At 37.1% G+C, this 27,709-nt stretch overlaps 1 protein-coding gene across 1 annotated transcript in view; it reads left to right on the forward strand.

Annotated features, from left to right (window-relative positions):
* Nucleotides 1-27,709, forward strand: part of CD2AP (CD2 associated protein) — an 86,244-nt gene that overhangs the window by 5,398 nt on the left and 53,137 nt on the right. The window contains exon 2 of the mRNA XM_027525399.1: nucleotides 25,334-25,494. Coding sequence (XP_027381200.1) covers nucleotides 25,334-25,494 — 161 coding nt within the window. The remainder of the gene's footprint in view (nucleotides 1-25,333; nucleotides 25,495-27,709) is intronic.

Below are 27,709 nucleotides of genomic sequence, written 5' to 3' on the forward strand. Positions count from 1 at the left end.
GTTTTTTAGTAGAGTATATCTGCCCTTTTCAGTCCTCCCTCATGCTCCCCCACTCTATATTATCCACAGCTTTCTTTTAGGTTTGCTTATATTGGATAGACGTTCAGACTAGTTCACAGTCTTTTATCACTACTAGTAAGCGTATAGGAGAAGGCAATGGCACGCCACTCCAGTACTCTTGCCTGGAAAATCCCATGGATGGAGGAGCCTGGTAGGCTGCAGTCCATGGGGTCGCTAAGAGTCGGACACGACTGAGCGACTTCACTTTCACTTTTCACTTTCATGCATTGGAGAAGGAAATGGCAACTCACTCCAGTGTTCTTGGCTGGAGAATCCCAGGGACGGGGGAGCCTGGTGGGCTGCCGTCTGTGGGGTCGCATGGAGTCGGACACGACTGAAGAGACTTAGCAGCAGCAGTAAGCGTCTAGAGTTCCCTTCATAATCTACTAGGGCTTCTCTGACCCAAGACTGTGCTATACTTTCATTTTTCAGTTATAATCACTTGGTTTTAGCCCCAGGTGAGTTAGGTATTTTCTTTCTAGGGTCTCAGTGTTTCTTCTTTTGGACTAAATGACATTACCTCTTTTCTGTTTCTTGGGTTTTGTTTGATAGTTTCTGAAGACCTCAGTTGCCTGAATGTTCTATTCTTTGATTCTTTTATTTCAACTGAAAGCATGTTTACTGGTTGTTTGTATTTAAAGGAGCTTTTACTCTTACAAGTAACTCTACTGTTTAAGTATTCATTATTCTAAAATGATACCTAGCTTAAAATGTTGATCTAGTGTCAGATATGGCAGTTTTATGGACTCTTTCCTGGAATCTCATTATACCATATCGTTCCTTTCCATTGCCTCCAGTAGACTTGTGTTTTTAATCTTTAAAATTTTGTTTACTTACTCCACTTGCCTTCATGATCACATTTTACTTCTCAACTAAGTTTCAAAGCAGAGATGACTAACATAGGATCCTGAATTCCAGTGACTATTTTAGTGCCATGTAGCTCTGGTTCTTTTTGATGATCCAGTGTCCAGGTAATTCTTAGGGAGTGACTGTGACATCTAATCACTAGGAGTTCCCAGTGGAAAAATACTTTAAGTGTGGTAACAATAACAGTTACCACCAACATGAAGAGAAAGGTTCTGTCCCAAGGTCAGAGAAAAGAGCTTTTTGTCAAAGAAAAGAGCTTTCAATGAGAGAGAGATAAATCCAGAATTATTTGTCTTACTGTGAGGAATGTGATTAATGGTGTGTTCGGTGCGAGGAACATTAGGACACATACACATCCAGTGGTTTACAGCAGTGTTAGAGGTTGGGCACGTTATTAAAGTCATTTGGATTTCAAAAATTTCACACAGGAGATTCTGATGTACATGCTCCCATGTCTCCTTCACTCCAGTTGTTGATGAGTGTCATCACTGGGTTGGGATGGCTGAATGTTGTGAAAGGAATAAGACATCATAATAGGAATAAAACTTAGCTCATGGATCACCAGAAATCCATTTAGAAAGGGAATTTAGTACATTAAGAAAGTATCAGTGTCAGAAATGTCAAAATATAGAAGTATAAGGAAGATTAGGATATAGATTCCTGCATTGGAAGTCAAATAGGATTTGTTCGTTTCTCTTCATTTGACCAGTGACGTCATGAGTCCTTGACAGTAGCCAGGATATTTTTTTCTCTCCTCCTGGTACTGAACCTTTAGAGTGAAGCACACCTTCATTTGAACTGATTTCTTCAAGATCCTTTTACCTGAAGTACTAAAACCGTACTAACCTTCTTAGTGTCTATCAGTGCCCCGGTACTGAGGAGGTCAGAATTTACTTAACATCTAGGCTGACTTTGTTAATTATCAGAGTTCTATTCTTACAGTATATGTATTTATCGTGATTATTATAATAATCAAGTGCCAAGTTGTTTGCTTTGGTTTATAAATATAGAATTTCATACATTTGTACAATTGAGATCATCTAGTCTTGGCTGAAGCAGCGTGTAATGATTTTAGGAAACATATTTAAAGTTGGTCTTTCAAATGTATGGGCTTCCCTAGTGGCTCAGACAGTAAAGTATCTCAGGAGACCCAGATTCAATCCCTGGGTCAGGAAGATCCCCTTGAGGAGGGCGTGGCAGCCCACTCCAGTATTCTTGGCTGGAGAATTCCATGGGCAGAGGAGCCTGGCAGACTACAGTCCATGGGTTCACAGAGTCGGTCACGACTGAGCAACTAACACACTTTCAAGAAAATGTATACTCTTCTATGTTTTTTTCCTAATTGTTGTTAGACTTAATAGTTAGAATGTGTTTTACTATCAGGGGTTTTTTTGTTTTTAATTAGACTTTAATTAAAACTCCTGTTCTACTGCAGCAGAAGGTGCCCTGATGCGTATTTTGCCTTGCTGCTTTGGAGGGTTCGTGTGTGTGCACATGTGCATGTGTTTAAGGTGTTTAAGATGACTCCATTTTTTCTTGCCTCTTAATTAGACCATTTTTATCCAGCACACTTTTTTGAAGCAGTTAAAAAAATTACCTTACATGATGAAAACAAATCTGTCGATGAATTTTCAGAATGAATGTCAAATGTAAAGGCTATTAAATTTCTAGGTAACCTCTTTCCCACAAAAATTGCCTAAATTTCTTACATTCTATGTAACCCAACTGAACTTATGATTAGAACCTTACAGTTTAAAGCCTAAATAAATGTCAAATGTAAAGGCTATTAAATTTCTAGGTAACCTCTTTCCCACAAAAATTGCCTAAATTTCTTACATTCTATGCAACCCAACTGAACTTATGATTAGAACCTTACAGTTTAAAGCCTAAATAAAAATTCCTATATTATTACTGTCTTTTATATGTAATAATCTTACTTGCCTGGAACTTATGTATGCCAGAGACCCCATAATTTATTTTATACTATTAAAAAAACTTAATACTCTTAGTAACTCACAGAAAATTGGGAGCTTGCTGTGTGTTCACCATGTTTGTGATTCAATAGTGTTTTAATTGGAGTAACTGGAGTGGATGAGGTCTCACTTTCTTTTTAAAAAACAGTTGACCGTTGGTTTGAACTTCCCAGGTCCACTTATATAGATTTTTTCAGTAGTAAATAACACAGTACTATAGGGTCTTCGGTTGGTTGAATTTGTGAATGCAGAACTGTTGGTCCAAAGAGCTGACTATAAATTATATTTGAATTTTCAACTGTGAGGAAGATTGGCACTCCTAACCCCTATGTTGTTCAGAGGTCAACTGTGAACTCTTTAATCTTTCCTGTATGACTCACTGAGACTCTTTAAGTCCCTTTAGTAGAGAATCAGTAATCAAGGATATTGAACATCTTGACAGGTGGATCTGCAGCTTGCCTACTCCATGAATGTTAGAATGAGGTTACATATTTCTACTAAATAAAGGGGAAATTGCTTATTTTTCAATTGAGAGACATTTCTTTATGATTCTCCTGTTAAATAAATTTAGGCATAATTTGCTTTAAAAAGTTTGTTTAAAATAACTTGAACAATGTTGTTGAACTATAAAATTATATCATCTTAAATGGGTATTATGAAGCAGCTATACATACGTTCTTTGAGGCATACTAAATTGATAAATTACATATATAATTAAAAATTTTCTAGTAGCTGTGTTAAAAAATACAGGAAAGGTGAAATTAAATGTTTTGGATATGTTTTTTTAACATGTTCAATATAAAAGTCATTAATTTGTGTACTTTTTTTCTGTCTTTGGAATCTAGTATGTATTACACATTTATAATCAGTTTGGACTAGCCACGATTCAGGTGCTTCATATTACCTGTGGGTGGCGGTTACTGACTAGAGGATGCAGTTTTAGAATGTAAATCTTAAAGGCTTTTGTGAATCTAGTGAGAGTATATGTGAAAACATTTTATAAGTACTATGCAATTATAAATAGTTATGTAAGGAATTGAACTATTATAGGTTTCTGTAAATAAACCATTTTTGGCCTTTACCAATTAGTTTTTTATTAGATATTTAATTATTGATAATTTATTGTGATTAAATAACAAGTGTATATTCTCATCAGTTCAGTTCAGTCGCTCAGTCGTGTCCGACTCTTTGCAACCCCATGAATCACAGCAGGCCAGGCCTCCCTGTCCAGCACCAACTCCCGGAGTTCGCTCAGACTCACGTCCATCGAGTCAGTGATGCCATCCAGCCATCTCATCCTCTGTCGTCCCCTTCTCCTGCTGCCCCCAATCCCTCCCAGCATCAGACTCTCTTCCAGTGAGTCAACTCTTCGCATGAGGTGGCCAAAGTACTTTAGTTTCAGCTTCAGCATCATTCCCTCCAAAGAAATCCCAGGGCTTATCTCCTTCAGAATGGACTGGTTGGATCTCCTTGCAGTCCAAGGGACTCTCAAGAGTCTTCTCCAACACCACAGTTCAAAAGCATCAATTCTTCAGTGCTCAGCCTTCTTCACAGTCCAACTCTCACATCCATACATGACCACTGGAAAAACCATAGCCTTGACTAGATGGATCTTTGTTGGCAAAGTAATGTCTCTGCTTTTGAATATGCTGTCTAGGTTGGTCATAACGTTTCTTCCAAGGAGTAAGCGTCTTTTAATTTCATGACTGCAGTCACCATCTGCAGTGATTTTGGAGCCCCCCAAAATAAAGTCTGACACTGTTTCCCCATCTATTTTCCATGAAGTGATGGGACCAGATGCTCTGATCTTCATTTTCTGAATGTTGAGCTTTAAGCCAACTTTTTCACTCTCCACTTTCACTTTCATCAAGAGGCTTTTGAGTTCCTCTTCACTTTCTGCCATAAGGGTGGTATCATCTACATATCTGAGGTTATTGATATTTCTCCTGGCAATCTTGATTCCAGCTTCTGTTTCTTCCAGCCCAGCGTTTCTCATGATGTACTCTGCATATAAGTTAAATAAGCAGGGTGATAATATACAGCCTTGACATACTCCTTTTCCTGTTTGGAACCAGTCTGTTGTTCCATGTCCAGTTCTAACTGTTGCTTCCTGACCTGCATACAGATTTCTCAAGAGGCAGGTCAGGTGGTCTGGTATTCCCCTCTCTTTCAGAATTTTCCACAGTTTATTGTGATCCACACAGTCATAGGCTTTGGCATAGTCAGTAAAGCAGAAATAGATGTTTTTCTGGAACTCTCTTGCTTTTTCCATGATCCAGCAGATGTTGGCAATTTGATCTCTGGTTCCTTTGCCTTTTCTAAAACATGCTCGAACATCAGGAAGTTCACGGTTCACGTATTTCTGAAGCCTGGCTTGGAGAATTTTGAGCATTACTTTACTAGCGTGTGAGATGAGTGCAATTGTGCGGTAGTTTGAGCATTCATGGAAACCCCCTAATATGGTTTAAAAATGAACAAATTTAAATATTTATTACCTAAAAATTGTGAATTAATTTACACATTGTTCATGAATTTGTGTTACTATTTTCTCTCAAAAGACTTACATTTTAACTGTATTACACCTTGTTCTTTTACTCATTTATCAGTCAATAATAGGGGAATCATAGGATTTTTTTTTTTTGAGGGGGTGAGTTCTATAAAATTTGACAAAAATTTATTGGTATTTTTAAAAATCTGGCTTCAAATGTGCTTAAAATTAATTTCTAGTGTTTTTTCAGAGTTAATAGTGGATTAAAAATCTGAGGAATATTTAATTGAATTTTCCAACTTATTTGCTTTTTAAGATTTTGTAAATTTGTTGTTTTTAGGATTTATTATTTTGGGAGGAGACATCACATGCACATAATTTGTTTTGGGCTAATTCTTAATTTTTGTGAGATTGAAATCCTTTTTTGTTTTTAAACTTTGCTTAAGGTTGTTTTTGGGTGTCTGTCACCTATTGATCTGATTTAGTAATGTTTAAAGGAATGCAATGCTATGTAAAAGCTTCTTTATACCAAATTTTATTTTCTTGTCTTTTACTGTGTGGTAAAAGTATATGATACTTTGCATACTTTTCACACTCTTATGTGAAATACAGAAAGGAGAGGTGGGTTTTGTGTGTGATATCTTAAGAATGACTGCATTTATTTATCTCTGCTCTAAGAAATGCTGATTATCAGTTCTGTGTTTAACAAGCTTGAGGAAGTAAATTATAGAAATTCTAATATTATGCATATAGCTAAAAGGTTGCAAAATGCCAGACTAGATGAATCACAGGTGGAATGAAGATTGCCAGGAGATATCAACAACCTCAGATATGCAGATGATACCACTCTGATGATAGAAAGTGAAGAGGAACTAAGAGGCTCTTGATGAGGGTGAAAGAGGAGAGTGAAAAAGCTGGTTTAAAACTCAGCATTCAGAAAACTAAGATCATGGCATCCAATCCCATTACTTCATGGCAAATAGATGGGGAAACAATGGAAACAGTGACAGACTTTACTTTCTTGGGCTCCAGAATCACTGTGGACAGTGATTGCAGCCATGAAATTAAAAGATGTTTGCTCCTTGGAAGAAAAGCTAAGAAGCTAAGACAAACCTAGACAGCATATTAAGCAGAGACATCACTTTGCTGACACATGTCCATATAGTCAAATCTATGGTTTTTCCAGTAGTGATGTACAGATGTGAGAGTTGGACCATAAAGAAGGCTGAGTGCTGAGGAATTGATGCTTTTGAATTGTGTTGATGAGAAGACTCTTGAGAGTCCCTTGGATTTCAAGGAAGTCAAACCAGTCAATCCTAAAGGAAATGAACGATGAATATTCATTGGAAGGACTAACACTGAAGCTGAAGCTCCAATACTTTGGCCACCTGATGCGAAGAGCTGACTCACTGGATAAGACTCTGATACTGGGAAAGATTGAGGGCAACACGGGAAGAGGACGACAGAGGATGAGATGTTGGATGGCATCACTGATTCAAAGGGCTTGAGTTTGAACAAACTCCGGGAGATAGTGAAGGACAGGGAAGCCTGTCATGCTGCAGTTTATGACGTCACATAGAGTAGGACAGTGGTTTTTTCATTTCTCCATTTATGGTGAAGATAGTCCTGGAAATAAATTTCTGGTAAAGATGTTTGGTTTATGGTAAAAAAAAAAAAAAAAAATTAACCCTGAAAATAACTAAAAATACTAAAAATAAATAGGAAATAAGATGTGGAACCATTATAAAGTGTTTCTTATACAGCTACTTCTTTGGCAATAAAGCTTATAGGGAAGTGTGTTTCTGTTCATTTTTGTGTAACTTTCTATATTTTGACTTTTCTATAATAAAGGTTATTACTATAAAAGTTGCTATAATATAAATAAAGTTAGGTCCTATAATTATATAGGTGTTATGATGTGAATAAGGTTAATTTGACATACCCAGTTAGATGATGCCATTGTGCTATTTATCTGTATTGTATTTATCCAAACCAAAGTAAACATTCCCTAGTGAATGTTCTTACTGCTTAAACCTACTTGGAATTTGTGTGAATTATTATTTCTTCATTAGATGGTATTTCATTATCAAAAAAATATGGAATTATTAGTGCAGAACAGTCAAAACTTTTATAGTGTTATTATCTTAAATATTTTTGTGTATGATCTTTTAAAAAATTAGGGATTTTTAAGAGTTTTAAGTTTTCAGATATTTTTGTTTTAAAAAGATCAATATTTTTAAATTAAGTGTTTAAAACATATTCCACCAGAACTACTCCCCCAATTTCTTCTTGCAACCAAGTTGTTACATAAAATAATTTTTTTGAGGATTTAATTCTTAGAGTGGTTTAGTGTACTTTTTAAATAGTTCACTTTCTTTTACTTCATTTTCATTCTGGGTTTTCATAGTTGTCTTTTTGGTTCTTACAAACACTTTCAATTATTAGTCTTCCCAGTTTTCAGTTTGTTTGCTTTAGTTTAGAAATTTCTTCTTTCTCTATAATTTTGATATTTGCTTCCATTTCCTTCTCTCCTGCCTGTCTGCTTCCTTTTGTTTGTGTGTGTGTGTGAAGAGTTCTCTTTTACTCAGTTGGAACTGTGGGATATGGTATGAGATGAACATCTGTATGTAGTATGTTACCCTTATACAGAGTTTTGTGGCGGTTTTGTGTTGACATTTGGGGCCAGAAACTACTTGCTAAGAGTCTATCCTGTGTTTTGATGGGTGCTTAGCAGCATCCCTAACCTCTACCCAGTAGATGCCAATAGAATTGCCTGAGTTTTAACCACCAAAAATGTCTCCAGACATTCCAAAGTGTCCCCTATGGGGCAGAATTATCTTGGTTGAGAACCATTACCCTAATATAACTTAGTTTTGAATTTATATGTTCTAAATATAGTTGTCCTGAGAGACACTGATTTGCTGTTTTAGCCCCAAACTTACGTTTTCTGGGGCAAAGCTTGAGGTTAAGACCTCACACTGTGGACTCTTTACTGGGGCCAGGGGGATCAGGTTCACAAAGGCTAATTTTTATTGAATGCTTATTTTAGAATCTGTGGATCATGTGGTTTTTCATATTACATCTATTTATATGACAAATTAGATTTTCCAAGATTAAACCTATCCCATGATAGACCTTGCTTAGTTGTAATAGCCAATTATCTAATTATGCATTTGAATTCCCTTTGTTGATAATTTAGAACCATTTCTATTTGAGCGAGTACATTTTTGGGTGCAATCTTTGGTCTGAATAACATTCATATTATTTCAAATACTGATTATTTTTAAATAGTGAAGCTTTGTAGATGTATTTTGTGTTCTATAGAAGTTTTGAAAAAGTCTTTAAAACAAGCTTTTTTTTTTGTAACTTTTTATGAGGTCATTTTTTAAGACCACTTTCTGATTTTATTCCTGGATTGATCTGTTGATTTCTAAAAATTTGTTGAGTAACTAGTTTTTCTTTAAAATAGAAATTTATCCATTTCATTGAGATTTTTAAGCTTGGAACTTTAGGGCATATCCAAGAACAAGCCTAGTTTCATTAAGTTCTCACATCCCACTGGACTGCTGAGTCTGACCCAACTCTGCAGCATCTCTTTTTAGAGTGTTGAATTGACAGATCTCTTTGTGTGTTCTGTAATCTCTTGTGGCTCCGGTTTATTTTTCATTGCTCATCCTGATAGGCTTCTTTGAGGTATTCAGTCTTTTGAGATGCTTTGGAAATGGGTTGCTGGATGGGTTAGCCATAACAGTGCCAGTGCCATTTGAGATCACTTGGTGGAGTGCATCGGTTAAATGTACATATTTTCAATATTGGCTGTTAGAAGGGCTATTCATGTATTGGCAAAAAAATAAACCCAGATATCTAGGATGAATTTATTTTGAAGTTTACTGACTTCAGAAAGATCTGGTTCACTTAGCTCTAATAAATGAGATGCTGGTGTTTTTTTAATATAGTTTGATTATCTGAGAAAAATTAAAAATAGAATGCTACTTTAACATGTACATGAAAGTAGCTCTGACAAACTGATTTTTAATGAATTAAGTTAATTTTACTGGAAAAAACATGGATTGTTGAAAGTTGGACTTTGGAATAAAGGTTTTAAGTGGCTAAAATATACGAAAGTCAACTCTGTTACTCTGCAAGATGACAAAAATAAAGAGTAATTTAATGAGGAATTCATTGTACTGAGAGGCAGGCCTGCTTGGTGTAACATTACAGAGATAAAATTTTTGTCTGACTTTTTTGGCTTTTTCATTTTTCTAAAAACATTTCTGTAGTTACCAATCCTTCTTTCACAGCTTGGTTTAGTTTCACTGCCTGTATCATAGAAGGATCCACCTCATAAAAGAAGTCAAAAGCTGTCTTGAATAATCAGCACCCTTCTGCGAGATTATCTCGTGTCAGTCTGTTTTCTGGTACTGCTGTTTCTATGTCATCTTTCTCATTGTCTGCTTTGGAAGCATTCCTATTAATTCCTGTTGCGTATTGTCTGTTAGCTCTTGAATTTCTCCAAGATCCCTGTCTTGAAACCCTTCATCCTCCACTTTTTTTTTTTTTTTTTTGCCGTATCTATACTCTTTCATGGTTTCCTTGATTGGCTCTGTTGTAAATGCTGTTAAGTCATTTACAACATATGGACATAGTTTTCTCCACTGGGAATTTTTTGTTTCAGGATTGATGGCTTTCATGGTTTTTTAAAAACTTAACAACAGTGGCATCTTCAGTGGTGTAATCCTTCCAGACCTTCATGATCTCTGTCAGGGTCCTCTTCTGTGAGTGTTGCCAACCTATTCTGTAGCTTTATGTACAATGAGCCTTAAAGGTCCTTTGACCCCCTGATCTAGAGGCTGAATTAGAGACATTGTGTATGAGGGCAAATAGGTAACTAACGCCTTCATTATTGAACTCATGGGGTCGTTGTTCAATAACAATGGCCAGGGGACATTGTCCAATAACAGAAGAACTTTAAAAAGTAGTTCTTCACTGGCCAAATACTTCCTGACTTAGGGAATATGTCAGTGGAACCATTCCTTTTTCTGGATTGGATTCTCATCCAGTCCTTCTTGTTTTATAACCAAAAGATTGGCAACTGATGTTTATCTTTTCCCTCAAGGCTCAAAAATTAGTAGCTTTATAGAGGAAGGCAGTCTGGACCATAAACCCAGCTGCATTTGCACAAAACAGTGGCGTTAGCCGGTCTCTTCCTCTCTTAAATCCTGGTGTTTGCTTCCTTCTCTTCCTCCCTCTCTCTCTCTCTTTTTTTTACACTAATAAATATCCTTTGTGAATCCCCCCACCCCGTCCCGGAATAGGGCACCTTTGTCTGCAGTAAAAACCTTTTCAGACAGATATCCTTTCTCCTCAGTAATTTTCTAATGGCATCTGAGAACTCTGCTGCTGTCTCTTGGACAGCAGAAGCTGTTTCACCGATTATCTTGACATTTTTAAAGCCAAACCTCTTTCTAAAATTATCAAACTATCCTTTGCTGGCATTAAATTCTCCCAACTTCACATTCTTCATCTTCCTCTTGCTTTAAGTTTTCATGCAATGATTTTGCTGTTTTTCTTGAATCATACTAGAGTCTGTTGGTATGCCTTTCTTATAGCAATCCTGAATTAAAAGTTGCATTTTCGATATGAGTAAAAAGTGCAAAGTTTTCAACTGTATGCTGGGACAGCTGCAGTGAGTGACAGCTTCACAAATTTCCTGTCTTTTATTTTTTAAATTTAATAATAGTCCTTACCCTGGGTTCATTTATCTTGAAATGGAGGTCAGTCGTAGCTACAGATCTCAATCTGGTGCATATCAAATAATTCAGCTTTTTTTGGCGTCACAACTTCTCTGTGTTTCTTGGGAGCATTTCCAGCATCAGTAGAGGCACTTTGTATCGCAGAGTGATATTTCACTGGATGACTGTACCAGTTTTTTTTTTTTAGTCCATTTGTCTATTGAAGGGCATTTGGGATTTGTCTAGTTTGTGGCAGGCAGTTAAGAACAGGGCTGTTGTAAACATTTGTGTATAGGTTTTTAGGTCAACATAAGTTTTACTTCTTCAGAGTATGTATAGTTTGGAGTCATATGGTAAGTGTCTATTTATGTGAAACTTCCAAGTTTTTCCTGAGTGTATATACCTTTTTTTTTTTTTTTTGCATTGGCACCAACAGTATATTAAAGTGTCACTTGCTTCATGTCTTTGTGGTTTTTTTTTTTTTTTTTTATGTTGCTGCTGCTGCTGCTAAGTTGCTTCAATCATGTCCGACTCTGTGTGACCCCATAGACTGCAGCCCATGAGGCTCCCCCATCCCTGGGATTCTCCAGGCAAGAACACTGGAGTGGGTTGCCATTTCCTTCTCCAATGCATGAAAGTGAAAAGTGAAAGTGAAGACGCTCATTCGTATGTTGCTGCTGCTGCTGCTAAGTTGCTTCAATCATGTCCGACTCTGTGCGACCCCATAGACGGCAGCCCACCAGGCTTCTCTGTCCATGGGATTCTCCAGGCAAGAGTACTGGAGTGGGGTGCCATTGCCTTCTCTCTCTTTTTTTTTTTTGTTAGCCATTCTTAATAGGTGTGTAGTAGTATCTCATGGTGTAGAATTGGGAGATTTCTTCTTTAAATTTTGCCAGGGAAGCCATCTGGCTCTTGGGATTTCTTTTTTGGAAGGCTTTTAACTACAGACTCAATTTAAAAATAGTTATTCAGACTCTCTCAAACTACTAAAACTTTGTGGCATTCTGCATGAGTGTGTTGTTTATAGTGCTGCTGCTGCTAAGCAGCTTCAGTCGTGTCCGACTCTGTACGACCCCATAGACGGCAGTGTCTTGTTTATAGTTTTCTTTTATTATTTTAAAAATTAATGTGAAGTCTCTGGTGATACTCCTTTTAATTCTTAATATTGGTAGACTGGGTCTTCTCTCTCTTTTTTTCCCTTGATCATTCTTAGAGATTTATCAATTTTATTGACCTTTTCAAATAACCAATTTTGATTTCATTGTTTTTTCCCTATTTTTCTGTTTCTCTGGTTTCAGTTGAACATTTTATATTATTCAAATTTATGTCCTTTTATACTTAAAATTTTCTTTTAGTGTAGGTGCCCTAGAGTTTACAGTATATGTTGATTACTAATCTAAGTTCACCTTTAAATAGCACTGTCCCACCTCATGTCAAATGCAGATCCCAGAGTATTCCCCATTCCTGTGTCTTTTATGATATTGCCGTCATTCATTTATCTATATGCTAAAAGTCACCCAGTACATTGTTACTGTTACCAATTTAAACTAATCTTTTAGATAAATTAAGAATAAGGAAAGTTAAAGATTTTGTTTTACTTCACTTATTCCTTTGCCTTTACTCTTTATTATAGATTCACGTTTTTGACCTGTATAATTTTCCTTCTATTTGAAGAACTTCTGTTAACATTTTCATCGTAGGTCTGTTATTTTTGTTTGTGTGAGAAAGTCTTTATCCTTTTCTTTTAAAGAGAATTTCACTGAATATAGAATTCTAAATTTGTAATTTTTTTCTTTCAACAGTTTAAATAGTTTACTCCACTCCTTTCTTGCTTCAGCGTTGCTGAGAGAAGCCTGCTGTGATGCTTTTCCTTGTTCCTCTGTCGTTAAGGTGTTTTTTTCTTATGGCTTTTTTTACGATTTTCTGTGTCTTTGATTTGAATATGGTATACTTAAGTGTAGGCTTTTCCTCTTTCTTTTTGTCCTTTGAGTTTCCTGGATGTATGGTTTGGTTTTGGTATAGGTTACTAATTTTGGAAACTTCTCCACCATTATTACTTCATTTATTTCTTTTGTTTCTTCTTTCTTCCTTTTCTTATATTCCAGTTATACATATGTTATATCTTTTGAAATTGTTGGATGAAACAGAACTTGGATGTTCTGTTTTGTAAAAGAATATTATTTTTATATTTAGTTCAAGAAGTTTCTGTCGATCTGTCTTCAAGCATCTTGACTCTGTTCTTGGTGGTGTCTAGTTGGTAGATGAACCTACCATTGGCATCCTTTATTTCTATTACAGTGTTTTTTGATTTCTAGCATTTCCTTTTGATTGCTTATCTTAGGGTCTTTATCTGCTTACCTTACTCATCTTTGCTTACCTCTTTTTTTTTCCATTATCACCCTTAATATATTTAAAATTCTCAGATTTCAAAAAATTTGTTATATTTGAGTCTGGCTTTGACTCTGGGTTTGTCTTTGTGTTTTTCTTGCCTTCTGAGTGAATGATGTGTAATTTTTTGTTGAAAGTTGGACATGCTGTATTAGATAAAAGGAGCTGAGATTAATAGGTCTTTTGTGTGAGGTTTGATAGTAACCTGTCAAGGAGTGTACTCTCTAACATTGTTCTACCTGCAGTTGCCAGAGGCATCAGATTCCTTTAGTGGCCTTGTGTTTGTCTCCCTCTTGGGTTTCCCTAAGCGCTCCTTCTCAGGTAGAATCTGCATCATGTATACTCTTTCATGGTGATTAACTCTTGTTATAATGGAGCCCCATCAGTCTAGTTGTAAGGTGCTGGGAAGAGGAAGCATCCTATAATCTTAAAATTAAACCTTAAACTTTTGGTGGGTCTTTGTCCTGGGTCTGTGATATCTTATCTCCCCACTTCTGCATGTGAGACAGAAAGGTAAGAGGGGACTGGAATCAGAGAAATGCTGTTATAACCCTTTCCAGTGGTGGAATCAGGACCTGGTTAAGTCTTTTTCCTGGAGAGCAGGTCTTTGTTTGGGTTAGTGGTTATTTCACAGTGAGTACTTTCCCTTTCCTCCTTGCCAGAACCTCAAGGAGATCTTTATAGACTCTTGACTGTGAGAACCTAATGGGGTTCCTGGAAGTAAAACCCACGAAAGGTGGGGGCCTGCTGATACTGTTGTCCCTAGGAGTTTTCTACTCTTAGGCTGTTCCACACTCGGCCTCCAGAAATTCATCGAAGTTTGTGTTTTAAATTTTTGTAGTAGATTGATTTTTGGCCCCAAAATGTTATGTCTAAGTCCTGCCCTGGCACATATGAATGTGATATTATTTGGAAGTATAGTTTTTGTAAATGTAACTATGGATCTTAAGATGATATCCTAGATTTAGGGTTGGCCATAAATCCAGTGACTGGTATCCTTATTAAGAGTAAGGAGAAGGAGATTTGAGATAGAGACACAGAAGGGGAGGGCCATGGAAACAGAGATTGGAATTATGTCAGCCAAGAAATGCCAGAGATTGCTGGCAGCCCCTAAAAGCCAAGAGAGAAGCATGGAGCAGTTCTTTATCAGTCTTCAGAAAGATGCAGTCCTGATGATACCTTGATTTTGTATTCCGGCCATCAAAAATGTAGCCATGAAAGAATTTTATAAGTTTTATTGTTTGCAGTCACCTAGTTTGTGATAGTTTCTGTGATAGCCCTGGGAAGCTAATACAGTATTCATACCAGTTGATGACTCTGGTGTTTGCTGCTTGGAGTGATCTAGTAGATCTTAACTGTGACTCTGGATGTGCCTGTGTCTCTGTATCCTGAGGTGGTGGTTTGCCCCATGTCCTCACTTCTCTGCTGGGTCCAAGGAAAGTCATTGATTGTTTAGCTTGTTTAAATTTTTTCTCGTGGTAAGGGTGAGTGTGACAGTCTCCAAACTTCTTTCATGTTGGAATTGAAATTGCAAGCTGAGTTGTTTTTTTTTGGGGGGGCGGTGGGGGGGGGATCTGGCATTTTTATACTGTATTATTTTAGTGATTATCACATGCATGTTTATCTTTTAAATATCTAATGTTAATTATTGCCTTTACTCTCCTTTTGTATCATCCAAGAGTCTTAGGCTACTTTAACTCCTGATTTATATAGCTGTTATTATTTTAATCTTCCTATATTTTAAACTTCCTCATCAGCCTCCCTCCTCCTTTTCTGCTTCTTATTTAGGCTTTTTGTTGGGTATAACTGTCATATAACAGTGTATTTCAGGTGTACAACATAATGATTTGATATTTATGTTTTGAGAAATGATCACCAGAGTAAGTCTAGCTAAAATCTGTCACCATACATAGTTACAAATTTTTTTTCTTGTGATAACTTGTAAAAGGTTTACTCTCTTAGCAACTTTGAAATATGCAGTATAGTTTTATTAAAGTCACTATGCTGTGCATTATATTCCCAGGACTTACTTATTTTATAGTTGGAAGTTTTAATTTTCATTTCTCTGATGATTACTGATGTTGAGTACCTTTTCTGGTATCTGTTGACTATATGTATGGCTTCTTTGGAAAAATGTTTATTCTGATTCTCTGTCCATTTTTAAGTCAGATTTTTTTGGTTAGCTTTTTGTTTTTGTGTTTTTGCTTTTAAGTTGTATGAGTTCTTATTAATCCCTTTTAATACACATGATTTACAAATATTTTCTCCCATTCTGTAGGTTGTCTTTTCGCTTTGTTGATGTTCCTTTCTGTGCAGAAGCTTTTAGTTTGATATAGTTCCACTTGTTTAGTTCTCTTTTTGTTGCCTTTGCTTTTTGATGTCATATCCAGAAAACCATCCCCAGGACTGATGACAAGGAGCTCACAGCCTGTGTTTTCTGTGAGGGGTTGCATGGTTTCCGGTTTTAAGTCTTCAGTCCATTCTGAGTCGGTTTTGTATTTTACTCGGTGTTTACCTGCCTGTGTGTTTACCTCGCTTTGCCTTTACCTACTGAGTCTCTCCCTAGGTATTGGCTGTGTTCCTCTTTTCCTGATGTCCTCAGAGAACACCTTCAGAGTTTCTTTCAGGGTGGCAAACTCTGTTTTTGCTTGTCTCTTCTTGTGTTTTGAAGGATTTTTCCCCTCTGGTTCAGATTTTATGGTTTGCAATTATTTTCTTTCTGCATTTTGGAAATATGAAACTGCTGCGTTCTGGCTTCCATTTTCGCTCATCAGAAGCCCATTTTAAGTGTTGCTTCCTTGGTAACCGTTTAAAAATTTGTCTCTTCTGAGATTTCTTTCTTTTTCCTCTGTGCTATTTGGCAGATTTACCGTGTTGAGTTGCAGGTTTCTTTTTGTCTATTCCATTTGGAATTGCTTAGACTTCTTGACTCTGTGGTTTGATCTCTTTTATCAGTTTGGTGAGTTCATAGCTATTAACTTTTCAGATAGTTTTTATTTTCTTCCTCTGGGATGCCAATTAAATATGTTAGATTGGTTTACTATATCTTCTGTTTCTGTTACATTCTCATCTCTATTGTCTGTATTTTTGTCCTTCTTGGCTTAATTTTGGTTAGTTTCTATTTACCTGTCTGCCTTTTAGCTAGTTTTCTGCAGCCTTGTCTAATATACTTTAAAATGTATCCTTTGAGTTCCTACTTTTGGTTATTGTCTTTCTCAGTTCTAGAATACTTCTGTGGTTCAGGTTTATTTTCTCACTGTCTGTGCTATTTAGCTTTGTGTCAGTTTTTCAAGCTGTAGTTTATATCTCTGAACATGGTAAATGCCATCATTTTAAAGTCTGTATGTGATGAGTTCAGTATTTGGAATTCATTGAAGTGTTTCTGTTATTTCTTGTTTCCCTAGGTACTTATTTTAATCTTTTTTTTTTTTTTTTTTTCACTTTACATGCCAGGTTGTATTTCCTTGTCTCTGGATATTGTAAATTAAAAAAGTATTTCTTGACATAATAGGGCATCTCCCAGAGAAGGTTCTGGTTTCTTCTCTTTTGTCTTGGTGTGAGGTTTCCTGAGTCATCCACATAACGTTAAGCTGGGGTACAGTGCTTGGGTGCATATATTTAGGTCCTATCTCAAACTGTGTGTGTAGATTTCTAGTGCTCACTTAAGTTTCATCTGATAAAATTGCTACATTTTTAGTAGTTTAATCTTCCTAAGAAAGTGATTTTTATATTTCATCAATGGTTTTTATATTTCATCTTGTGAGATTTGGTGCAGATTATCTAGTGTTCTTCTATTTTGAGTCTTTTGTTGCTATGTTTTAAAATCTTTATTACCCTACTGATCAGATAAATGCTTAAATGTCATATCTGCTTAAATTGGATAGCTTTCTTCACACTTTAAAAAGAAACTGTTACATAGCCAAAGTAATTTAAATTTAACATTCTCTTTCAGTGGCAGTCACAATTGAAACGCACAATGAATAATCCACAACCAGAAAGTGTCGTCTGAAACAATTGGTTTTGTAGGAGAGTAGGTCAGGGGGAAGAGCCCTCAGTGATAGACAGGGTCTGTATACCTTTTATAGTCCTAGAGTGTTTTTCAGGATGTGCATTTTCTCTTCCTTTTATTTTTTTCTTTCCAAATGTTTTTAGTCAACATGTGTTTCTTCACTTTAAGCAACCATTTAAAGTGAAGAAATAAATTTAGTCAGTCAAAATACAATTGTTTTAAGTGATGAAAGAGTTTTGTTTAATTTGAAATTTAAAATAATGAATTTTTTGAGTTTCCACAATATGGAGGATGCTGATTCTTGGTATAGCAGACTTGTGAATTAAATGAAGTTTTATTTAAACTGTTGTAGCTTTTCTGCAAGTATCATTGTTACATACTGTCTAGTGAGCATCAGTGTTTCTAGTAACTTGTTTTTACCTAACTGGTGTATGTTTATTGTAGAAAAATCCTGAAATATGGGTTACTGTTTCTAAGAATGCCCTCACTTATGACAGCTGCAGACTTTGGGGATTCCCACAACTGCCCTCACCTTTGACAGTTGGTTGGAAGAGTTTGCAGAACCCATTGAAAGCTGTTATACTCTTGGGGATGGTATTCTGTTGTAAAAGGACACAGATTAAAGTTGGCCAAGGGGACAGAAGCCTGGGGCAGATTTCAGGAAGGTACGAGACATGATGTCAGTCTCTCTCTCTAAAGTCACGGATGGCGTTAAGTCCTGGCGAGGATGTGTGACAACATGGAGAGTACTGCCAACTGGGGGAACTCACTTGAGTCTTCGTGTCCAGAGTTTTATTGAAAAGATACAGTTGACTGCCCAGGTAACTGACCTGTTTAGTGTCTAGCGCTTCCAGAGGTAGAACAGCTGCAACAGGGTTTGAAGTCCCAACATAATGACATTGTTTGGTAAAGTCTTCAGGTAACAAAGGTGCCTGAGGAACTTCAGAATCCCTCAATAAACAAACTCTTCCCATAGATCAGGATGAGGCCAAGTCCTGTCCTCTCTTTTGGGTGAGATTAATTTTTTTTTTAATTGGAGTATAGATGATTAACAATGTTGTTTTAGTTTCAGGTGAACAGCAGGATGATTCAGTTATACATCTACATGTGTCTATTCTTTTTCAGATTCTTCCCCCATTTAGTTGTTACAGAATAAATACCAAGCAGTTTCCTGCTGTTACACAGTAGGTCCTCACTGATTATCTGTTCTAAATAAAGCAATGAGTACGTGTCAACCCCAGAATCCCAATCTGCCAATCCCAAGTACGTACTCCCCCACTCTTTTAATTCTTTACTAAAGGTGAAATATTATATCAAAAAGAGATAACAAACAGCATCTTAGATCCCTTCAGGCATCTGTTAACATTTTGGAATGTAACTCTTTATATTTTTCTGTGCATATGTTTGTTTCTTCCCTTTTTACAAAAATAAGTTGTTACAGTACCTTTGTTTTATAACCTTTATTATTTAGAATGGTATTGCAAGCCTAATTAAAAATGTTTAAAAGGGCAAGAAGGACTTCCTGGCAGTCCAGTGGTTAAGACTCTGTGCTCCCAATGAACCCATGGGTTCAGCCCCTAGTTGGGGAGCTGAGATCCCACATGCTGCTGCATGGTGTGGCCAGACATTAAAATAAAAGGGCAAGAATTTAACCTTATTTACCATATGGTGTTTTATTTAGAAGAAATAAATTATCTTTGAGTCAGTAAACTTTTAAATTATGAAACAGAATCATGAGTTATAAACATCTTTATAATAATATTGGACAAGCCACTTTTAATACTTAGTGCTTTCTTAAAAAAATCTTATACAAGTAATACCTGCATATGCTATAAAAACAGAGGAGCCTGGCGTGCTACGGTTTATGGGGTCACCAAGAGTTAGATATGACTTAGCGACTGAACAACCACAATGAAAAAAATGGTATTTCTTTGCCTTACTGTTCTCTTCCTCTGTTCTTATTCTCCAGAGGGAAGCAACTTAGAACTATCTAATCTTTCAGTTTTGATTTTTTGGCTTTTGTATTTCTAAATAACAAGTTTATGTAGCTGTTTCTGATTGGATACTTGCGTTTTTTAACCTTCTGATATGATAGGTAAAGATTTGGCTTACTTGTAATCTCACTTCTGTTCTAAGTTTATCCCAATACAGTTTTATTTCTCTCTTGGATACCTTTCTGAATTCTGAGTTTTATAGTTACACTTTTATTTCTTTTTCAGCAACTAACGCATTATTTCTGGACTTCGAAGTTTGTATGATGAAGATTTACCTTTCTCTTTATCAACCTCTCCAGTATTTACTTTATCCTATAATGTGAAGGCTTGTTAATATTTACATTTTGTTCTGTAACTGTAATATAGTCTTGTTTTGTTATGGGTTGGTTTTCAGTGTTAAAATTAATAACTAGTCTCTGTTATTATGACCATGTAAATACTTTTTAGTTTGCAGCCAAGTAGTGTATATGATGATTATATTTTCAACACTGCATAGCTCTTTGCCTTTTCAGAAGTTTCTAGTCTCTTTAGTTTTTCTTCTCCTTATAGTTTTATTGTCTCTTTGAATTCCAGATTCTTAAGGATAGTATACAATTTCACAGTCTGGCTCTCACTTCTTTTTTGCCCCCAAATACTTCCTCAACTTTCTGTCTCCTGCTTAATCTAGACTGTTCCTTAGATCTATAGCACAATTACTGTCTTAGAACTTTTCTTACTCTAAGGCTGGCTTCACTGGTTCTTGAATTTTGTATCCTGTCTTTTGGTTCTTACTCTGTCAGATAAGATCGTGTAATCGCCTGTGTATTATTGTTGTTCAGTCGCTGAGTCGTGTCTGACTCTTTTTGACCCTGTGGTCTAGAGCCCGCCAGTCTCCTCTGTCCTCCACTGTCTGCTGGAGTTTGCTCAGATTCATGTCCATTAGGTCAGTGATGCTATCTAGCCATCTCATCCTCTGCTGCCCTGTTCTCCTTTTGCCTTCAGAAGTCTTTCTCAACATTGGTCTTTTCCATTGAGTTGGCGGCTCTTTGCATCAGGTGGCCAAATTGCATATGTAGGAATTAATTTTCTTTGTCCTTGTCTGTCTGAAAATGTTATATCTTGAATATGGAATACATTTTTCTTCAGTACTTAGGTGGCTTTGCCTTTTTATTTTCTTTTTCTGGAATCTGGTGTTGCCAGTGAGAAGTCTCCTAATGAATATGATTTTCATTCTTTTGTATATGAACTTTTTATTTCTTCTCAGATAAATTTCTAGGATATGTTTTTTAAATTAATTTTTAATTGGAATATAGTTACTTCACAATGTTGTGTTAGTTTCTGCCATACAGCAAAATGAATCAGTTGTATGTGTATGCATACACATCTCCTCTTTTTTTGGATTTCCTTCTGTTTATGTTACAATAGAGCATTGGGTTGATCCCTGGGTTGGGAAGATCCCATGAAGGAGGGCATGGCAACCTGCTGCAGTATTCTTGCTTGGAGAATTCCATGGACAGAGGAAGCTGGTGGTCTACAGTCCATGGGTTTGCAAAGAGTCGGACATGACTGAGCAACTAAACACAGCATAGCAGAGAGCACTGAGTAGGGTTCCCTGAGCTGTAAGTAGGTTTTCATTAGTCATCTATTTTATATATAGTATCGGCAGTGTGTATACGTCAGTTCCAATCTCTGAGTTCACCACCCCTGCCCCGCCCAAGTAGTTACTTTAAAATTTTTGTATCGTACTGGCTTCTCATAGACCTCTCTATTTGAAGATTTGTTTCATATAGCTTTGGAATATTTTCTTCTATTATTTCACTACCTATTCTCTGTTTTCTCTTTTCTCCCCCTAGAACCGTTACTTGGATTTTGAATTGACCATCTGTGTCTTGTCTGTTCTTTTATATTTTCTTTATGTCTCTTTACCTGTTTTGATAAAGTTTTCTTGGGTTTGTTTGTCTCTACCTTTGCAAAAAAAAAATTAACATGACTCATTGGAAGATGTATTTCCAAATGCTTTTTATTTTCATACTTCTTTTTTTTATAACATTCTGTTCTGATTTTATTACATCTCTTGAGGGTAAAAATTTGTACAGTTTAAATCTTTAAAAATTTTTAGACATTAAGTTGTAGAAATGTTTAAAGTACAATACAAAGAATTTTTTCATGACTGATGCTTTTCTCCTGAATATTTTAGTGTTTTCTACAGATCAGGATCTTCTATAAAATGTAAGAAATTAACATTTATTTATATATGTGTGGACTCATGGTTTTTTTTTGCTTTATTCAGTGGGGTATATTGTTACACTGTCATTTATTTTCGTTTTTTCATCGTTTATTTTGATGCTCAGATTGTCTTGACTTGGCCAGTAGGATGTGTTCTGATGTTACTTCTCCGTGTCCTTGGACATCAGCTTATCTTTCTTTGAGAACTTCCTTGCTTTCTAGCACAACACCCTGTTCCATGTTTATCTTGTACTTTTCCTGCCTAAGCCCTGGAATTGCATATCTTCCCAAGGATTCCTGGTTCCTTTCAGTAGAAAGTGGTTTTTATAAGATCTCAGCATTAGGTTTGCTCGTTGATAGGTTGTGGTTTCAGGCCCTTTCAGTGGATAGAGCGTGCATGCCCGTGTGGTACATTTGTGTTTATGGTATGTGAATGTCTGTGTATTGAAAACCCTGAGTTCACGGTGATACTTCTCATTCCCACTTAATATCATAGGATTAAGTGAAGTCTTTTCCCATTATGTTTGTAACTCCCTTCCTTTCATAGAGAAACTTGGCTTCCATTGTCCTTAATTTATTTGATCAACTCTCCTAGATGCAGCCAGTCATTCCCCACCCTTGTATGGACACCCTCCTCTCTGGCACAGGTTGTTCCACCCCTTTCTGGGTGACCTCCACCCTCCGTCTAGGTTACCTTTCCTCTGCATGGTGATCTGGCCCTAACCCCACTACAGGGGGCTTCTGTTCCTCACCAGGCTGCCCATCAGCTTGGATGCCCTCACCACTGTGACTGGGAACTGGCATACCATATCATGTCGCCTCTACATGGATGCCTTCCTCACCCTGCCTTCGAGTTGTGATAGGCTGCACTGGGGAACCGCCACAGACAGACACGCTTCTCATCCTACTTTGGCTCTGATAGCGTCACTGCCACCCCTGCCCTCCTAGCTTTGGATACCTTCTCTACTCTTTGGTCCCTGTCTTCTCACACCTTCTCAGACTCCTTCCCCTCCTTGGTCTCCCTTCCCCCCACTATGCTTTTGTATGCCTAGTGACTTTAATACTGAATTATTCTGGAAGGGGAGAGGTTGGTGTGTGCTTCATCCAGGAGGAGCTTTTCAGTTTATCGTCGTCTTTCATGGTTAACTGTTGTCTACTATTCATATTTATGAATAAATGAAAAGCAAAAAGCTGATTGGGAACTCTTTATATGGGTATAACTTTTTAATTTTATTTTAGAGTTGGTATGTTGGAAACCACCCATTGCTCTGGAGACCTCTAAATTCTGGGTATCAGAAGTCGTTTTTCTAGGAAACCATCACTCATCCATAGTAGCTTTACTAGTTCCCCCAGACTATTGTGTGTGTGTATGTGTGTGTGTTTCTGAGATTAACCCTTTAGTATTTTACCTTTGAAGAAAAATACGTACCTATGTAGCATTGTTGTCTCAGAACTGTTGTGGTTAATAATGGGTCTCAGCTCTTCCGTGAGATGCTAATTTCCCTATTTTCAGTTCTGTGTTTCCCACGAGCGTTCCTTTTCTTAATTTCTGGCCTTTCTGGGGTTCTGCAGAGCAGTTTGATGTCTCAGTAATAGTTTCCTTAAGTTTTCTGAGCTCTGGCTTTATCAGTAATGGATCCATTTTCAGGAATTTTAAGTTTCTTGCTAATTTCCATCTCAGATTGGTATGTTTTCAGCTGCAAATACAAATCTCATCTAGAATTTACTTAAAAGTTAAGAAAAAACTGCTTCTATAACAAGAAATCTAAAAGTTATAGGGCTGGTTAGATTAGCAGTTGAATCAGTCTAGTAAAGATCCAAGCCATTTTCATCTTTCTTTTCTTGTATTCTAAGCATATCTGCTGTTTTTCTTGTCTAATCTAGTTGTAGCAGTTTTGGCCATTACATTCTCAATGAAGAATATCCAAAGTCTGTAGGAGGACACTCTTTCCTTGTGTTTTGTTTATAAGGTCAAATAAAACCTTTCAAGAACCCCTACTTACATTGTATTGGTCTGAGTCGATTCATCATATCTGTATTTGAAAACCAGTCTGTGTGTGTGTGTGAGATAGAGAATATGAATGAGATTATCATAAATCTGTGTGTGATCTGTGTGCATGCTCAGTCGTGTCCGATACTTTGCAGCCCAGTGGACTTTAGCCCACCAGGCTCCTCTATCGTTGGGATTTCCCAGAGAAGAATACTGACGGGGATTGCTCTTTCCTTCTCCAGGGAATCTTCCTGACCCAGGGATTGAACCTGCATCCCCTGTGTCCCTGCATCTCCTGCATTGGCAAGTGGATCCTTTACCACTGAGCCACCTAGGAAGCCCCTGCTATAAATCAGTTCTCTTCAGACATTTATCTCCGTGACCAGAAGTGTTAGGTGTCCTGGGACCTACTCAGTCTGCGCTTAAGCAAGATTCCCAAAGTCAACAAGATGACCTGATTGTACATTAGTATTTGAGAAGTACTGGTCTAAAATAGTTTAATCCTCAGGGTTTAACCCTCTGAGTCTGAGAGAAGCTTCACTTGTAAAAGTACAGGGTTCCAAAATACCTGAACAGAATCAGCGTTCAGTGAGAAAGGAAGGAGGAGGAGGAGGAGTCGGTGTGGGAGTGGCTGTTTGTTTGGTAGCCAACAGTGTCTGCCCATACTCCCTTCCCTTTTTTTTTTTTTGGTATAGTTGTATATATGTGTTCTTTTTTCTTAATCATTCTTTTCGGAGGAAGAAAAGGTAATGGAGGTATGACTAGTTAAAATATTAATAGTATGCTTATATGCTGTCCTATAACCTTAAAATCCTTAACAGCCTTCATTTCAGGGTGTATTCATTTTCTATGCTTCTGTGAGAAATATCGCCACAAACTTAGCAGATAAAAATAATACACATTTATTATCTCACGGTTTTTGTGGTTTCTTCAGTCCGGGCATGGCTACATCCTCTGAAGGGCTGCAATCAGTGTATTGATCATGGCTGGCTTCTCAGCTGGGGAAGGATCTGCTTCCAGGCTCACGAGGCTGTTGGCATCATTCAGTTCCCTGTGGGCAGTTGGACTGAGGGCCTCAGCTGTTTGTGGGCTCTCATCCAGAGACTTCCTCAGTTACTTGCATGTGGCCCTCTCCATAGGCCAGCTCAACAAAACAACTTGTGTCTTCAAAGCCAGGAAGTGACAGAGTTTCCTAGCAGGGGTATTATAGCCTTATGTCATCACATACAGTCCATCATCTTTGTCACATTCTGGTGACTAGAAGTCAGTCATAGATCACGTTCACACTAACGGAGAGAGAAGTACACAAGGGCCTGAATACCAAGAGATGGGAATCGTGGGGGCCGCCTTAGAGGTTGTCACAAAGCATGTATAGCTGACTGGCAGGATAACTGACGAGGTAAATTGTACGTTGTGTTGAGGTTTCTCCGTAACACTGGTACTGTGCATTATAGTTAGGCAAAAAAGAAATCTGCGGGTGTAGCCAAATATTAAAAACTGAGGTAAGCTTTGATGGTATCTTTATTGTATTAATCATTGCTAAATAGGTTCCTTAGTTTTAAGTTTATTAGTATGGTTAGTAGTATTTCATGAGTTAAGTTTTAGATGTTTGTTTCTTTTTTTTTAGTTGACTATATTGTGGAGTATGACTACGATGCTGTACATGACGATGAGCTAACAATCCGAGTTGGGGAAGTCATCAGGAACGTGAGGAAACTGCAGGAGGAGGGATGGCTGGAAGGAGAGCTGAATGGGAGGCGAGGCATGTTTCCTGATAATTTCGTTAAGGTGAGCATTCTCGGTTAGATTCCTTGCTGTTGCTCTATCGGATTTAATCTTGAAGAGATGCATACACATATTTTTAACACTAAAATATTTTAGATAAATTTTTTGTTTGAGGAATTAAAAAAACTGGAGACTCAGGTATCACTGTAATGAATGTTATTGTTGCCTGGTGTCCTGGGGGATTATAAAACTCTGTGTGTGTGTGTGTGTGTGTGTGTGTGTACATGTACCTGTCTACCTGTGATGTAGGTAGCACTTTGTAATTTGCAAAGTTTTTGCTATCTACATTTCCATTTAAGCCTAAACATCTTGTGGAGGAAGTAGGGAAGACGATAGCCCCATTTTAAATCAATGACATGTAGGTTGAGAGGTTAAATGGTGTTTACCCAAGGTTGGATAGCTAATAAAACAGAATCTGAACTGAAATCTGAGATAGTTGCCTCTTTACTCAAGTGTGAGTAAAAACACTTACTGGGTTTTGTTGCTTTTCTAGCCCCTTTGAGAATCTTGTATTCTTAAGTTTCAGCATTGCAGCAGTTATCTTTGATAGTAACAAATACTCTTCAACTACCACCAGACGTTCCTTTTTAAATAATGTTCTAGTCACTTCTGCCAGAAAACAATCAAGATTTTTAAATATATTACAAACTAAAAAAGTTCTCAGAAATTTAGAGGAGGAAAAAAAAAGTAAAGGATATCTGTGTGTTTACATGCCATTTATAATAGTCTTAACCCAGAGCTTCCTTGGTAGCTCAGACAGTAAAGAATCTGCCTGCAACACAGGAGACCCCGGTTCAATTGCTGGGTTTGGAAGATCCCCTGGAGAAGGGAATGGCAACCCACGCCAGTATTCTTGCCTAGAGAATTCTGCGGACAGATGGTGGGGTTGCAAAGAGTCGTACATGACTGAGCAACTAACACTACTATAGTTGTCTTTATTTTCTGGATTAGTTTTCTTACATTCAGCCACATCCCTCTTCTCATGAATTTGTGGCTGTGAGCTCTTCTGGGAAGGCTCGAGTCTATCTCTCATTTGGTTTGTCCAACTTGCAGAGTAGTTGTTAGAATGTCTGTGCAGTGTGAATGTTTTGTAAATATTTGCTCAGCTGCGGTTTTACTAAGTATGAACACATACTTTGTTAATTGGTTTTAGAGAAGGTGAACTAACTACATTTTACCTCTCAAAAGACCTGAGAAAAGCTGTAGTAGGAATTGAGCTCTTTTGTTTATTTTTTCTTTACAAATTGACTTTCTTCTAATCTAAAATGGAGTGTAAAGCAGATGCTGTCAAAATTGAAGCAGAATAACTACATTTAAACCCAGTCAAATGAAGTCTCCCTTTGTTGGTAGAATGATATAAGGAAAATCACATAATGTCTTTGTTTTCTTCCTTTTAAAATGGCCTGTCTTTAGTCTGTAGTCTGTATATAGTAAGCTGCAACATTGGCCTCTCATCTCTCTCTCTCTGTGTCTCTTTTTTGGGGTGAGTGGGGGAAGTGGCTTTTCAGGAAAAATATATTGAAGTAATAGAACAGTGGTTAAAAAAAAGAACTTAGTAAGAAGTATTAATATGGGTCTGTTTTAAATTGTGTGCTGATAGGTAGTCCCCGTGCTGACATGTGGTCACACTGGTGGAGATGACCTGTCATGGCACTCCCATCTTAAAATACATTTTCCTGTCCTGTTACAGTACAGCTAATTGTAGAACTTGAATTTAATCTGCCTGCTAGTAGAGGATGCTGTTTGTGTTTGCTCGGAGATGCAGGGAAGCTTAATCTGGGATTAAAATGAACCACAGGGTGGACTAGAGTTGGGAGACATCAACATGAACTCGTGTTTAATTTAAAATATGTACAGATACATACAGAAATAATTTTATATGTGTGTGTTTATACTCCGGTCACTACACATGCATATATATATTCCTCATTTCTTCCACTGAGGGCCTGGAAGCAGTGACACACCAGTACCAGTGAGTACACTCGTTGCTCAGATCTTGGTTTCAGAATATCATTTTCCAGTAAAAGGAGGCTCCTGAGAGGAGTGATCCTATGGCTGCAACACGGTATTCACAGGATGAGCTGGAGCAGCTAGTAGTGCCGAGAGTAAGAATTTGGAAAAAGGCAACATAGGTGCCAACTGGAAAGCTGGTTGAGCATCAGAATAACCTAGTATTTGAAGAGCAGATAGATATGCACGAGTCTAAATAGATAAATGC

Source organism: Bos indicus x Bos taurus, chromosome 23, assembly GCF_003369695.1.
Source record: "Bos indicus x Bos taurus breed Angus x Brahman F1 hybrid chromosome 23, Bos_hybrid_MaternalHap_v2.0, whole genome shotgun sequence".
NCBI lineage: Eukaryota > Metazoa > Chordata > Mammalia > Artiodactyla > Bovidae > Bos > Bos indicus x Bos taurus.